This window comes from Primulina tabacum, chromosome 4 (genome assembly GCF_025594145.1).
Source record: "Primulina tabacum isolate GXHZ01 chromosome 4, ASM2559414v2, whole genome shotgun sequence".
Lineage (NCBI taxonomy): Eukaryota > Viridiplantae > Streptophyta > Magnoliopsida > Lamiales > Gesneriaceae > Primulina > Primulina tabacum.
In genome coordinates this window covers 47,339,332-47,356,711 of record NC_134553.1, presented here as the reverse complement: position 1 = coordinate 47,356,711, position 17,380 = coordinate 47,339,332, and the positions used below count along the sequence as shown (strand labels likewise).

The 17,380-nt window shown below is 34.0% G+C and overlaps 1 protein-coding gene across 3 annotated transcripts; it reads right to left on the bottom strand.

Moving 5' to 3' along the window:
• Window positions 1-1,978: 1,978 nt before the first annotated feature.
• On the bottom strand, window positions 1,979-5,341 carry LOC142543538 (phosphatidylinositol 4-kinase gamma 5-like). 3 transcript variants are annotated; one of them, XM_075650860.1, is made up of 2 exons: window positions 5,077-5,341; window positions 1,979-4,494 (listed from the first exon to the last, which is right to left on the bottom strand). In XM_075650860.1, exon 2 carries the CDS (start codon window positions 4,194-4,196, stop codon window positions 2,277-2,279), a length of 1,920 nt encoding a protein of 639 aa, XP_075506975.1. In that variant the 5' UTR covers window positions 4,197-4,494; window positions 5,077-5,341; the 3' UTR covers window positions 1,979-2,276. The 3 variants fall into 3 exon arrangements, with proteins under 3 accessions (XP_075506975.1, XP_075506974.1, XP_075506976.1); XM_075650859.1 differs by having other exon boundaries at window positions 1,979-4,375; XM_075650861.1 differs by lacking the exon at window positions 5,077-5,341 and adding an exon at window positions 4,564-5,060 and having other exon boundaries at window positions 1,979-4,375.
• Between the last annotated feature and the right edge of the window lie 12,039 nt (window positions 5,342-17,380).

Sequence of the window (17,380 nt, the reverse complement as noted above, 5' to 3'; positions counted from 1 at the left end):
ACTTGATTTTTTTTTTTTTTGAAGATATTAACTTGAATCTTGGATGTGCCAACTGAAATCAAGAGCTTTTTTTTTTCAAAATTACCCACACTTAATTAGTCCATATTTTTATTAAACTAATATGCCTTTTCATCAATCCTACTATATATTTACTTTTCCTATTCTATTTCAATTATTTTATTTAGATAATTTCAAGCTTTTAATTTATTTGATTTTCTTTTCCGAAGAATGAAGTATACAAAATTTAGAGTTTCTTGATGGTATGGATCGAATAATAAAATTATCAATTCCTACACGTATGGCAAAAACTTGTGTGAGACGGTCTCACGGATCGTATTTTGTGAGACGATCCTTTTATTTGGGTCATCCATTGAAAAGTATTATTTTTTATGCTAAGAGTATTACTCTTTATTATTAATATCGGTAGGGTTGACTCATCTCATAGATAAATATTCGTGAGAGCGTCTCACAAGAGACCTACTCAAATTGTTTTAATTCTCCGGTGAATGGTAATTATTTGATCTTTCTAGTATTTTTTTATAAAAAAATTACTTATCTTGAATGAATTCTTTCAAGTTAGCGTTGATATTTTCTGAAATTTTTAATTGAAAAGGTTATGGTGATAAAATCTTCAATGTAAATATTGGGTTTGATATTTTTAACTTAAAAGATTTGTCGTAAAAAAAAAATTCAATTAATTGATGATAAAATCTTCAATGCTAAATGAATCATGTTTTTGTTTTTTTTGTATCATAAGTCCCCACGAAAGGAGAAACACACAAGCTCTTAAGATTACAGTAACTTTAATTAAATTTATTTGCATTCAAATTTTGCATATAATTTTAATTAAAATTTAAAATATTTTTCCAAATGACATGTTAAATTGATTGTCTGACTTGTCCAACAGCTATAATCATGTAAGACACCGTTTGGTTGCCTTGATTAGGTGGGTTTTTTTTTTTTAACACACCTAATCTCATGTTTGGTACGTTTTTTATTTAACCATATCAATCCCTCATATGAATGATTAGGTTATATTAGGTGGGTTAAAATAATCACTCCTCACCCCTAAGATTATTTATCATACTCTTAATCCATCCTATTTTTCATATTTTACATTTCTCCTAAATCCAAACTCACCACCAATTCCTACCACCGACCGTCGACCACCGCCAGCCGACCACCCGCCGTCGCTGCCGCCGCCATCGGCCGACCACCCCACCCCCCCACCCCCCGGCCGACCGCCGTCGGCCGACCACATCCACGGCCGACCGCCGCCATCGATGACCACTGCCGCCTCCGCTGGCCGACGCCGTCGCCGCCATCGGCCGCGGACGCCGACCGCCGCCGTCGCCACCGGTCGACCACCACCGTCGCCTCCGACAGGCCACCACACCGCCGGGCGACCCGCCGTCGCAATAGTGGAAGGACAATTTAGTCAATTCATCAACAAAATCTAAATTATCTAATTCTTAACCATCATACCAAACATTCAAACGCAGCTTTAAATATATAAGAAAGACAGATGAACCCTGAAACAAGTCGTTGTTTTTCAATATTATTCAAATATCACGTATCAATTATCAATTTGACGATGACTGGATCTTTCATTCAAGATGAAAAAAGATTAAAAAAAAAGTCGAAAATATTAAACTGTTTTTTGAAAGGATGAAAAAATATTGGATTTGATGCATGAAGATGACTACCCCCACAGCTAATGCAAATACCTTTGGCTTCATATGTTTAGCGTACAGACAATTATATTACGATGAAGTCGCATGACATATTCAACACCTTATCCTACTTGGCTTTATTACCGTTCGTCCTTGTCTAAAAGCTCAACAGCTTTTAACCAACGCCAAAACATTACTCCACATGCAACCAACTGACCTAAAGTAAAATTTTAAAAATACACACATACGTATATATACATATATATACAGTAATAATAGTTTGTAAAATGGTAAAAACAGTTGAAAATAATACGCAAAGAGCACGAACATATAAGGACCACATTCAAAGCGGATATCTATGATATTTACAACATAGATTTCCTCTCAATGATTTAAGTTCTACAAATTATTTATCTGACAGAGTTCGACGAGTGAAATTAAGAAAAGTTAGAACTCCAAAAAACCGGTGGGGAAAAAACCAACATCCAGAGAGGCCTTTCACACAGCAGCATCGTCGGAGAAATATTTACACCATCGCTTTCACTGCCCTAAACTCGCATTCAAACTGTAATAACACGTCTATATGGAACTTGTATCGTACTCTCAAAACCGGCAAGAAGTGCCCAGCCTTTGTCTCTGATGCTGATAGAGGGTGACGGGCTTCTTCTGGGCAAATGCAGGGTGAAGCAACTCCTGGAATTTCTCCAAGAACAGTCCCCATTCTTCATCAGTCATGTTGGCTAGCTTCACAAAATTCACGCTTGCTGGAAGCTGCTCGTTTGCACTTCTGTGGCAAGACAATGAATTCAGAGAATAGCTGTAATCGGGCTTTGATCCTGGTAATTTTGGGAACTTCTGGTTCTTACTGACTAAGCTAATATTTTTCAGAGACATGGACAGCTTTGAAATACTTGGATTATTCGATAGGAGTGGAGCATTGATCAAACTATGCTCCTCGTCTTCTCCTTCATTTTCCTCCTCGATACTTTCTTCAAGCTTAGAAAGTGGAGCATGTAAATTAAAGCTTCCAAATCCAAAATGGAATGGGTTCCCTGCCACAAAGTTTTCAGAACCCAATTTTGGGGTGAACTCATATCCACCATCTTCGCAATCTAAGTCAAATTGAAACTCGTCAAAATCTGTTTTATCTCTGGAAGATGACATCTCCTCGGAGATGAGCCTTCTAGCCTCGATGCATATAACCTCAAGCTCACTAGGTTCCTCCTCACTAGTGCGGAACTCCCTACTCATCATCTCCCCGATCTCAGCAAGACACAGCCCATTTGCGGCAGCTTCCTTGAGAAAAATTGTACAAAGGAATAAGACACGCAAACAAGCTTCTCGAATCACAGGGAGTTCATTCCGCAACATCTCTGAGTCACGAACAGGGTCAAGATCTTTTATGTACTCAAGTTCATAGTCAGAGAACGGGATTGATGCCTGAGGCCAATGAATCCACTCGAAATACGGATCTTCCAAACTCTCTGGCAAACTGAGGCCGTGATCAATGGGAATCAATTCCACTTGACCGAATCTTTCATCGTCATCAAGCTTCCTAACTAACAGATTACCTGCATGCCTATCTGTGTTAAGAATCCTAATGTCTAAAATGCCAATTCGATGCACAGCAGAAATGGGGAAACTTGAGGTTCCATGGTCACTAGCATCATAATCATGTGGAATGAACTGTTGGAAGGATGCAATCTTGCTGACAAGATTCTTGTTTTGAGGCTTGTTTCCATTCACACCATCATTCACATTGAAGACGGAGTGAGTTATCTTGACCAGGGCCGTGGGTGGAACATTAGCAAAATGATCGTGATCGAGAAGATAAGCAGCCACTTCTCTGAACCCTGTTTCCCCAACCCTAACAGAGCGCTTTAAGCCAGGTTGACCTAGAACTTTGCCAACAAAGCCTTTTGGATTGTTAGGCGCGAATGGTTCCTCGTCTGTGGGCTTCACAATGGCAACACTCTCACCTCTGCTGTTTCTGAAATAATAAGCTCCTCCAAGCCCACTATGAACAGGGACTGGATCAACTCCACTGTTGATTGCCTTGATGATTTTCTTAACAAGTTGTTTTGTCTCGGCAAAACGGTTTGAATGCCCCAATATCTCTATTGGCCCACTCTGATCTCTCTGTTGGACGTTGCTACCAGTGGGTGACAAACATGGAGTTGAAGAGCTTCGATGGAGTAAATTCCTTGTCAGCAGGAGAGCGGAATCATTTCGAATGGAACTCAGATCATTCTTCAGCACCTTATCGCCAAAAGTCAAGGAACTCTCCTCAATAGGAAAATTAATGGCAATCTGTAACCTCCTCTTCAGTGTATGAGCATTGTCGCTCCGGTCCAACTCCATACCTAGCACACAACCTGCTTCTGTCTGCACAAAAACACGTCTCCTTCCGGTTGGTTTCCTTTCCATCCTGTTGGATCCGTTATAATCCCCACTACCAAGTGGATTTGTGAAAAAAGTAACAGCCATCTGAGTCTTAACAGAGCTATCCAAATTACAAGACATAAAAGGATGAGCAAAACTGAAAATGATTCTTCTCAAAGCCGGCAACCAAGATGTTGACAGGAACCTCTCTCAATGGTATCGAAATATTAAAAAAGTAACCGGAAAAAATTTTGCATCTAAGAAACAATCATTGATCCATTGCCATTTGCCAAGATCTGAGCTGCCACCCTTTACAAATTCTGCAACCAGAACCACGCACAAGATCGCTATATTAAAAGATCAAACTGAGACAAAGATCTACACAATCACTCCATCGGGAAAGCCACGTGATAATTCCAATCAAGCGTTTGACCACAATCTCGAATGGAGTAACAAGAGAATCAAATAAACTAAAATAGAGAAAAGTACATTCAAAGAAAAAACGCACTCAAAAGAGAGAGAAAAAGGCTTCAAGAATCATTCAAGATTTGTTGCAAACAGCTGATTCGCCAAAACCTGAGCTCAATTTCAGAAAAAATCCCACGATATAACCACAAGAACAACAAAATATAAACATTGAATACATAGATTTCTTGAATCACTTTTTCCAAGAAAATCAACTCTAAACACCTTATTGAGCAAGGAAACACCAACTGCTCAACTATTTAACATCACACGAAAATAAATGCGAGGCAACAATAAATTCTTTCTAACAAAAACGCAAATCAGCTGATACACGCAATAACCACGAAATCGACTGATTAAGAAAAAGAATCAACTTCACACTCCACACATCACTCATTATCATTAAATACACTCGCCTCACTCACATCTTAACAACAACTAAAAACTTAATACCATCAAGAAACTTTCCGATGCAGAACAAAATGCTCACCATTACACAACAACAAAAAAACCACGAAAAAACAAATTATACCATGAAATGGGAAAATCAACTCACCAGAACAACAGATCTGAACAAATCTTGAGACTGTTTCACAGTTTTCCCGCTCACCGGAGAAAACCGTACATAAAAACAAAATGCACGGAAAATCCGAACAACCAACGCTCGGATATCAAGCGACCAGAAGGTTCAACAGCTAATCAAAGCTACCAGAAACCTGTCTCGCTCCGTGCTTCCTCTCTCTGTATCTCTGTGTATTAACACCTGAACTTATCTACACAAGCCTATGCGATTGAAAAGACTTACTCTCCAGTAGATGTAATTAGGTATTTAATTAGTTCGACGGTATTTGAAAATTAAAAAAATATGTCTAATGTACGTTGTTACCGTTTATTTATATAGATTATTCGACAGTGATATATATATATGAAAATCTTTGAAGAATTTAAGATGTTTTAAGCACAAATTTCAAAACTCAGATAATATTTCGGTCGAATTTGGTATAATCGGCTAAATGAACACTTAATGAAAAAGGAATATTTAAACAATTCAATATGTCATTGCGTTTTCATTAAGAAAAAACATATGGGTGTATAATTATTGTTGTATATGTTGATGATTTAAACGTTATTGGAACAAAAAAAGAAATTCAATAAGTTGTGTAAGGAAGAATTTTAAATTAATGATTTTGGAAATACAAAATATTGTCTGAGTTTGCAAATTGAACGAAAAGAATGTGAAATATTTGTTCATCAGTCAAGTTATACAGAAAAGATCATTAAACGTTTTAAAATGGATAAATCAAACCATTTAAGTACTTCAATGATTGTTAGATCATTAAACATAGAAAAGATCCATTCCGTCCAATAAAGAGACACTTGAACGGAATTAAACATATATTCTGTTATCTACAAAGAACGACGGACTTGGGACTTTTGTATTCAAAAGATATCAATCAAAGCATAGATGCTGATGCTAAGTATTTATCTGATCCACACATGGCACGTTCCCAAACCGGATATGTATTTACTCGTGGACGCACTGCAATTTCTTGTCGTTTACAAAAACAAACACTCGTAACAACTTCATCAAATCACGCCGAGATTATTGCACTACATGAAGCAAGCCGTGAATGCGTGTGGCTAAAATCATTGATCGAACATATCCAAATCTCATGCGGATTATCATTCGACAAGAAGTCTGTGACACTATATGAAGATAATGTTGTATACATTACTCAAATGAAAGAAGGATACATAAAAAGGGATGGAACTAAACATATAATCCCTAAGTTTTTCGCATTCACCCAAAAGCCCGAGAAGAATAAAAAAATTGATATTCGTCACATTCAATCAAGTGAAAACTCATCAAATTTCTTAACAAAGACACTTCCTACGACAATATTCAGAAAGAATATATATAATATCAGGACGTGCAATCTACGAAATTTGTGAAGAATCGTTGGTGTTAACATGATAGGGAGTTTACATGACTGCACTCATTTTCTCTTACTATAATTTTTATCCCATTGAGTTTTTCATAGTAAGGTTTTTAACGAAGCAGTATAAAAACATGTAATGAAGACAATCATTGTATCATGATCATCATCATAAGAAGAGTGTTGAAAATAAGAGTTGTAAATATTGAAAATTAATGTGTGATGATATATTTAATAATGTATTTATTTTTGGATTATTTCCAAAGAAATTCTATAAATAGGCCTCTCAATTTGTGAAGAAAAACATAATTAAGTTAAAAAAATTTTACAAAGTGTGTAATTTAATATATTTTGTGAGTTTGAGATTTTTACTTTTTTACCCTAAATTTTTACTTTTAACATAAATTGATATTTTTGCATATAAATTAATGATAATATTTTTTTGTAACTAAATACATTAAGGTTAATTCGGCATTGAACAAAAAAAAACAAAAAAAAAAATTATGACACCAAAATATTTTCGTATAAGAGCATCAATTTGAAAATATCGTCAGTATATATGAGGCTAATTACGTCATACACTCTTGTAAAAAGTCTAATAAACATAAAACTCTTTATATTAATAAAATGATAATTTTTTTCATTTTTTTAAAATCACACCCATTAACCTTTATTAGAAAATCACAAGCATATTTGATGGTCATCTTATTAGATACAGTAGTATGTCAATTAAATTTTTATCTAAACTATATTTTATATTTATATAATAAATTTTAATATGAATATAATTAGACTAAAGTAATTTTTATTTAAAGTTTATGTTTGAATTTCTAATTTATTATGATAACTAATTTATTATGTTTTGTTTTATGAAAAAATATTAGTATAACATGAGAAGAGAAATGAACAGTGGTTATTATTCAAGCCTCGACTTTAATGAAAGTAGTTGATATTTTGAATTTATTAATAAATGAGATGCGGAATTCCTTTAATCAGGCTAACTAATGAAATTCAATTTTATTTTTAAATTATTAATATCATATATTTAACCTACTGGAATTTTTCTAGTAATTAAACTAAGAGTAGGTTTTCTGTGATACGATCTCACGAATCTTTATCTTTGAGACGGGTCAACCATACCGATATTCACAATAAAAAGTAATACTCTTAGCATAAAAAGTAATACTTTTTCATGGATGATCCAAATAAAAAATATGTCTCACAAAATATGATCTGTGAGACCGTCTCAAACGAGTTTTTGCCTTAAGAACTAAAAGAACGATATATTTTTTTTAAGAAAACAGAAAATTTCTGGATTTTTATGCACACAAATATTTCCTTTCCTTTTTCCTTTTTTAAGGATAAAGCTTTATTAAAGCTAGGCGTGAAATCCAATTAATCTCTTACACGGTCTGGTTTCTAGGAAGAGTCCAGAGTTAAATCTCAGCCGTTGATGAGTATATCAAAGGACATCTTATTAATTGAATTGCCTATAAATTGGATAATTCCTTTCAACTGTATTTGTCATCTTATAATTTTCCATATAATTAATGTCACTGTGAAGTGGGCACACTACTTAATATAAAGCCTAGAGTCGTATATTTGGGATAGATACGTCGGGTCGGCTCATCTCACCATATAATTTAAATGGGTTGGGTTGAAAAAATTTCAATCCATTTAAAAGTAGGCCTAGATGGTCCAACCCGTGTGGGTAGCGGGTCAGCTCGATGCAGGCTTGAAAAAAAAATTATATTATAGATTTATGGTGATATATGTATTTTTTAATGATAGTTATGAATTTTTTGTATTATATTTATATTTAAATAGTTTATTTTTGCATCAATTAATTAAACCAATTATTCATTTATGATTTATTGATAATTAAATGCTTTTTAATTATATAATCTTTAATATCGAGTCATATGAATATTACAAGATTAAAATGGTTCAAAATTATAAATATAAATTAAGTTTTTATATTGATTTTTTCTATACGACTATATTTCGATCTGAATTAGAATATCTCGAACCAATGTTTACTCAAACGTGATTTCACAATGAAATCTTATATTAACTAGAAGTACACATATTCGCTTTACGAAAATAGTTTAACTCAAGTTATTATATGAGTTAATTGTATTTTAATATAAACTCGTTTAAATATCTAATTTTTATTCATGTTGGATGAATTATCACATGCATATTTCTCCTTAAAAATTGCAAAATTGAATCTCTTGGGTTCGAAAAAACATCCAGAAATTTTGAAATAAAATTGAGAAATTCCGTTTATAAAAAGATTTGTTCCCAAAAAAGTAAAATAAAACATGACAACATTATGGAAATGTAATCTCACTCATAGAAATAAAAATTCATAATTTAAATAAATCTATTTTTTTTCTATACAAAAATGGTGTTTTATACGATATTTTTCCACCTTTGTCATAAATTATGTATCATTAATTAGACTGAGTGCATTATTATAATCAAAAGACAACAAGAAAAGCTATCCACTCCAATTTTTGTACTCGAAGTTTTGAGATTACTTAATTTAAAGAACATGATCTTGTTTTCAGCTTGATTAATAATTGGAAAACTTGAGCACTTGCTAAATGTCTCCATGCATCCAACTTGTATAATTTAATGGGGTAGTTTAATTTTATTTAATAATGAATCCCCACTACTTCAGCATTTGTATCTTATATGTATGTTTTTAATATTTTTGGGAAAAAAATCACTGAGTTCTATTAACATTTTTTGGGGAAATTTCAATTTTGGTAATTTAAATGGTTTAGTCTTAGTTTACTATATTTGTTTTTTTTTTTTAAATTAAGTTTGTTTCCACGTGATGCCGACGTAAGCAATGTCACGTAAGCACTCTAGTGGAAAAAAACTAAAATGGCAAAATAAATTACCAAATTGCTAAAAATAAAAGATACAATAATAATATTCAATTTTGATAATATAACGTACCTAAATGACACGAAAGATCAACACATACAGAAAAATTATTTTTCTCGATTTAATTCAATAAAATTCGCATTACGTGGCAATTAAGGACATTAAATTACATTCAAACAATAGAAAGCACTAGTCTAAAATTATATTGAAAAACAAATCAAATGTCTGAGAACTGACAATAGTTTAGAATTCCGTGGAGTAGAATTTGATAATTTCTACATGTATCACCGTATTGTGAGACATCGTATTGTGAGACACACTCCACAACAAAATATCTTGCAGAACGGATGGATAAAACTACGATAGAAAGAACACGATACATTCTCTCAAATGTTGGTTTAACAAAAGAGTTCTAGGCTGAAGCTGTCAATAAATCTTGCTACCTGGTGAACATACGTCTATCTTTAGCAACAAATTTGAAGACTCCTGAGGAGATGTGGTCAAGCTCTTCTTCCGAGTATGACAATCTGAAGATATTTGGTTGTTTGACTTATGCTAACGTAAATGAAGGCAAGCTTGAACCAAGGGCAAAGAAATGTATTTTTCTTGGATAACTAAAAGGTGTGATAGGGTACAAGCTGTGGAACCATGATACAAGAAAATACATCATTAGTAAAGACGTGACTTTCAATGAAGCTGAAATGATGAAAGTACGAAAGGTGTCGTCATCTGAAAAAAGAAAATACAGATACCTCGAAGAATGTGGAGCTTGAGGTGGAGTCTACAACAATCGAACATATACCACAAATAATTGAGGAATATGATCTTTTTTCAGGATTATCAGTTGGCTAGAGAAAAAATGTGAGAGCTCCTCAAAGATATAGTTGTTATGCCAATCTAGTCTCTTATGCACCAAGTATTGTTGCAAGCATTACTCTTGATGAACCACAAACATACCAAGAGGCAATTGATAGCAATGAATCTCCTAAATGGATTAAGGCAATGAGCAAGGAGATTGAATCACTTGACAAAAATCATACTTGGAAGATTATTTAAAAATCGAAGAATAAAAAAGTTGTTGGAAGTAAATTCATCTTCAAAAGAAAAAAAAAAAAGAATTCCTGGTGTAGAAGATACAAGATTCAAAGCAAAACTTGTGGCAAAATGTTTTACGTTTGAAAAAATGGATCGACTACAATGAACAAGAGAATGATTCAAACTTCTTGCAAAGTAGAACCTCATGAACCACAAATAGAATGTATTATGGAGAACAGGGAGAATCAAGTATGTGATCCAGAACAAGAGTTGTATTCTCTCTGGTGGTAAAACACAACTCAATCTGTACATTTCTTCCAATCGTTTTTCATTTTGACTTGGAACTTGAGCAACTAAATGTCAAAACAACTTTTCTACTTGGTGAACTGGAAGAACGAATCTACATGAAACAACCAGAAAGATTTGAGGTTCCAAGCAAAGAAAATAATGTATGTCTGTTGAAGAAATATTTGTATGACTTGAAACAAGTCTCCAAGATATCAGTACAAACGATTTAATAATTTTATGCATGCAAATCATTGCTCAAAGAACGAGTATGATAGTTGTGTGTACATGAAGAAACTCAAGGATGATATATCTACTGTTATATGTTGTTGATATTTTGATTTATTGCAAACACATATCATAAATTGAAAGGCTGAATGCACAGTTAAGTACATAATTTGAGAGGAACGATTTGGGAGCTGCTAAGAAAATATTGGGAATGGAGATCTACCGAGATAGAAAAGCAGGCACAATGTTTCTTTCACAAAAGAAGTATCTTGAAAAGGTACTTGAACGTTTTCGCATGCAAGATACGAAGCCTGTGACAACTCCATTAGTAGCTCATTTTAAACTCTCAGCAGTATTGTCACCCAACACTTAGGAAGATGTGGAGTAAATGTCTCGTATCCCTTATGCAAATGAAGTTGGGAGCCTCATGTATGTCATGATATGTACTAGACCAGATATTTCTCAAGCTATCAGTGTTCTAAGCAGGTACATGGCAAATCCTAGAAAAGTATATTGGCAGGCAGTCAAATGGATTATGCGATACTTGAGAGGAACTGTTGATGTTGGTTTGACTTATGGAAGTTCTAATGACAATGATGTATGCATTATTGGATTTGCAGACTAAGATTTTTCTAGAGATCTTGTTAGAAGATATCGTTAACTGGGTATGTGTTCACACTATGCGGATGTACTATCAGTTGGAAAGCAACCTTGCAAACTATTGTTGCTTTGTCAACCACCGAGGCAGAGTACATCGCAGCAATAGAAGCTGTGAAAGAGACCATTTGGCTTAAAGGACTAGTAGGTGAGCTTGGTATACCACTAGTTAAGATAATAGTCCATTGTGATAGCCAGAGTGCAATCCATTTGACGAAAAATCATATGTATTATGAAAAGACAAAACATATCGATATCACAATGCAATTCATAAGAGATTTGGTTTCTCAAAAAACAATTACAATAGATAAAATACCTACACCAGATAATCCAGAAAACATGATGACTATGCCACTTTCAGCCACCAAGTTCAAGCATAGCTTGGACTTGATTTAAAGTATATAGAAGATGAGAAACATGAATGAGAACATCATATCAAACACTATGAATATTATTAGTCTACGCCAATGTAGAGATTTATTTATTAGTTTGCATAGTTAATAATAGTGGTTGTTAGTTGACATAAAAACGGTGGTTGATAGTTGGCTAATAAATATGGTGGTTTGATAGTTGAAGGACGTGGAAGATTTTGAGCCATTTATTTCATCTCAAATTTACATATAAATAGGCTTCATCATTGGCCTCGAAGACCATCTCAAAATGAGAAACATAAGAAGCAATTGAGAGAGTTTCTTGAGAAAAATTGAGAGTTTCTTTGTATAGAGTTGAGATAGGAAAAATATTGAGTGATTGAAAGTTCTCTTGTAAACTTTATCCATAGAATCCCGTGGACGTAGGAAAATTGCCCGACCGCGTAAATTTTTTGTGCCTCAATTTTCATTATTTTCTAAAATTTATAATTTTCTACAAGATGCTCACATCAAAGTTCAACAATTACACAAAGTAAAATATATTTCAAACGTCTTCATTATTTGGTGAACTTGAAATTCATTCTAATTACGTGAAACACTACTTAAACATGCAAGATGTGTATTTGGAGTTTATAGTCTTTCTTCTATAAAACTACAAAAATACATTTGAATATATTTGAAATCCATCAATCCAAATGCAATCTTAGGTTCCACACTCCAAACTCAGTTGGCATTGCAAGATTAAGAACGATAATTTGATTATAGTTATAGTCTACCTAAACCAAAAGAACTAGTGCATCACATTGGAATGTCTCCCAAACTTATTTGTGCCAATGTCCGGTTAAATGTTGTGGCATTTCGGGATTGTAGCAGTTCTTGATGTTTTGTTTGATAAATTTTATTTTTCGTGCAGATGAACCTGATCATAAACAAATGCCTCAGGCTTTATCCTCCAGCTCATTTAGTCACAAGAAAAGCTTCAAAGAAAGTTTAACTATGGAATCTGATTTTTCCTCAGAATAACAACATTTTCATCCCAATTTTAGCACTGCATCACAACCCTCAAATATGGAGAGAGAGTGTTTGTAACGACCATGGGCTATCTCGATCTTGGGCTCCCTCGAGGGCCTTGTCCCATCTTGGGTTCCCACTGGGGCTTTTTCCCTCACGGGCTTTTCACATGGGCCATTACTCATATGATTATCCACATCAGGTTGGTGGAGTGATACCTCCCCAAGTCTCGAACCCATGACCTCCTGGCATAAGTACATAGTTCAAAGAGACTTGGTATCAGTTGGGCTAGTCTCTAAAGTGTAACACCCTTACTCTATACTTGACATGACTAATGATACTTATATGTCTAATCAAAATAGAGTTTGAATGATATATACTTATATTATGAAGCAATTTCAAACAAGGGGCATCGATTTGACGGTTTATAAAAATTTTGGCATGATGTCCTTACATTCTTGTAAAAGCAAAAAACTCAACTCAAGCAACATCACGCATATTTTCATACACAACTATACACCATATTGTTATACATATAGTCATAACATTGTGAAACTTGTTTCAAACCCTGACATAACATTCATTATAATACATATGCGGAAGCTATACAATAAGACGTCCAGGTTCTTGTCGAGGTAAGGCACGTCACAAGCATTCATTGACGAACCGACATCCTATGTATCTTCATTACCTGATCCTGCAATACATGAGCTATGTCAGTTTATAAAACTCAATAAGTCGGCACTTATACATATCAATATGCATAGAAAGAACGTACATATCAAGTCGTGATCAACAATGAATCTTTAAACAATGTCATATCATATCGTATATTCATGTTCATGTTTGTACCTGAGCATCATTATTTGACTTGTACTACTGTGCTTGCTTTATTATATAGCTACTATTATGTTGGACGTCAGAGAGCACCTTTGGCAACCCCATGCCCCATGAATATATATTGGCCAATAGGTTTGGTGGACTTAAAACCACCCATGATGTCAACAAGCTCTATAACATGTAAAAATCAGTCTTTTTTCCTTTCATATTCATGTTCATGTTCATGACATAACACACATCTTCAATATTCATGAGTTCCTTTCATATTTAATACATAACAATGGAATACGGTGCTATGTTTTCATCAATAAATATACTAACAATGTACATATAGCAATAATCAATGATAAGCATTTGAAATCATAATATTACTCATGTATTACTTCAAGAACATGCCAGCTTACTCTTTCCTAGCAAAAACACGGTGTGAGATGCTGTTTTTGTGCTCCTAAACTGTCAAAACATGTACATATTCATCAATTCCATAGCTCAACTCTCTTCTTATGGTATACATAGCATAAACCTATTAAACAAGGGAGAACTTACTTCTTTATGCAAAAAATTCTGTTTTTATATCACTTCTAACTTCAATTCAAGCTAAAGATGGTTGGTTGGGGAGAATTTGAGGGAAAGAAGTGAAACCCTTGCTTTCTCCCTTGGTTCTACCGTGAGTTTGATTGCAGAAATGATAAGGATGGTTAAACAAATCAATCCGTAGAGTTTTATACAATAAAAATCGTGTTTGGAACGCACACTTTTGCACAGGGGCACTAGGGCGGTTAAGTTTGGCCGCCCAGCGCGAGCCCTACTGTAAAAACACCTAAAAGTTGGTACAGGGGCGCTAGGGCGGTCGAACATGACCGCCCCAGCACGGGCGCTTCTGATCTTGCACGCAGACTTCTCAAAGATCGCTCCATAAACATCTCTTCCATTCATAATTTGAAAAAGTGATAAACATGAAAGTTGTAGCCCTGTTTCTTGACTTGAATCTCCAACTGATTTCATGTCCTTTGGAGGTCTGAGTAAAAAGTTGCTTATTCTCCCAACACGTGTAAGTGAAAGAATAACGATATACACGACACACTTCGGGGCACTTTTGGCTTGTCTTTCACAATGATTTGGACAAAGCCCAAAACATGAAAGTTGTAGCATTACATCTTAGCTTTCTAATGGTTATGGCCTCACATAATTTGGATAAATATTCTAATCATTATGCTAAAACCCGTAAAAACTGCCATATTTTCATCTCATTTCCTACCAACTTCATTACACTACTTCTACCTACAAATCTTACTATCACTATTTAGACTTCTATTCATTCTCAATACACCATGGACAATCTAGAAATCATTTTCAATCTCAATATCTATACCTCAATCAACATGTAAAATATAATGAGCTAAATAACTACATATTAAATGACATAAACGCATTATTATCATTTGTACGAGTAACCGGGCATTACAGTGTTCATCTTTTCATACTAGAGAGATTTGTGGAAGGCATTGCTAAAGCTACCGAGAACAGCGCTGCAGCCTTTTTCCATTTGGTATGGGGCCTCGAACTTGTGTAGGATTAAACTTCACAACCAATGACAAGATTGCTCTTTCAATGATTCTGCGGCGATTCAAGTTCGTTCTTTCTCCAAACTACATCCAACAACCTGTTAAAATTCTTATTCTGCGCCCAAAATGGTGTGAAAGTCATACTCAAAGCCATTCAAGAGTAACACTAAATACTTTATTGTACGAATTATCTGGTGTGCTGGAATTTCAAAATGATTCAATTTGAGCACGATATTTAAGAAGAATTTCAAAATTTTAATAATAATACATACATGAAAAAAGAGAGAGGATTTCAAAATCTGTTTTTCATAGCTCATAGAAGCGGTTTTCAACCATTTTTAAAGTCTCAGGATGAGCTGTGTTTGCATAACTTTTTTGGTGATGCGGTCATTCCAGGTGCTAAAAACACCAGCTTGAATGAAAAATAACAAAAAATTAATTTCTAATTATTCAAATAACGTGAATTTTTTATTCAATCGTTAGTTATAATTTCCTAAACTAATATAGACCAAAATAAACGAATATGATGGAAATGACACTAAAATATAAGGAAAAAACTTCCAACATGATTAATAAATTCGATCATTAGTTCTACTCGCCTAAACTAATATGCACCAAAATAAAGAAATATGATGAAAATAACGCTAAAAATTAAGAAATAAACTTCCAACATGATTTTGTATATACAAAAATCTGCGGAAATTCGGAAACATAAAAAATAAAAACATCGATGAAAAAAATAGTGGAAACTGGAATGAAAAGCCTAGAAAATAAGAATGCTTGAAATATGAAAATATGCAGATTTGTTCTTGGAACAATTTGTTGAGTGATGAATTGAGTTGCCTGTTGTGTTTCTACCGATTCTTTCTTTGTCTTCAAACTTCTGGGACGGTTCTCCCACTCTGCTCACCGTTCATGATCTTTTGCACAATCTCGTTCATTATCCACACGCTGCCTGACTTATTCAAACCACTTTGATTCATTGATGGACTTCTTATAATCTTCATATTATCCTCAAATTTCTGGGCTTGTGCCTAATTGATTTCGGCTTAATTTTTTTTTTTTTTTTTGTGCAAACACTAAGAAATCGCTTTTATGTTCTATTGAAACAGTTCGAATAACCTATTGTGAAAGTTGCCGAAATCATGACTTAGTTCAGTTTTAACAAACTCCGGTTCAGTCTCCACCAGCCGAGCTTTGAAGATCAAGCCAATTCAGAAAGTTGGCAGAAATTTTTTACCGTACAGGTTTGCCTATGAATGAACATGAGGTTGAATTCTTGGGAACCATATATATTCCTTGAGATTTTATCATGCAACGTACCCGAATCGGGTTCGACCAAACTTTCTTGAACAATCCAAAAAGGGTTGACAAAGCTTGCAATCAGGGTAATTATCTATACAAAAGTAGTCATCACATTTTCTCGATTACTCTTGTTGTCACATATATCTCCCTTATTGATCAAGCTTAAGGATAAACTTATATAAAACAGAAATAATTGTACATTTGTAATAAATTAATTTGTCATGTTTTGGCTTCTTCCATCCATTCAAAGATGTCACAGTCCACTATTATGCAATGAAATCTAGTGGTCCACAGAAAATGGAAGGCCTAAAGCAAAGATGAAAGGGGTGATTTGTTAAATATATTGTAAGGTTCGTGGCTTCATCGTAGAGGAAGAACTACTGAATGTTTATTTGAAATGGTTTTTTCAAATGATGTCACCCTTTATTGTTCTTTATCATTGTTTGATCCATAATAACAAGAGAAGATTTGTGAGGCACTTGTACTTTTTTAGTGAGAGATGGTAATCTGTAGTTCTCAAAGATGAAATACAATTCAAACCATGAAATCATTCTGAATCTTTGTACATCTTCCCCTTAACAATATCATAAAGATTCTGAAAATAAATATGTATATATAATTTTCTGTTCTATCTATCTAGGTAAATATTACGACGCTTTTTTATTTAATAATATCAGGGCATTTGTCACCAAAACAGTGACCAATACCAAGATCGAAAAGTATGCTAA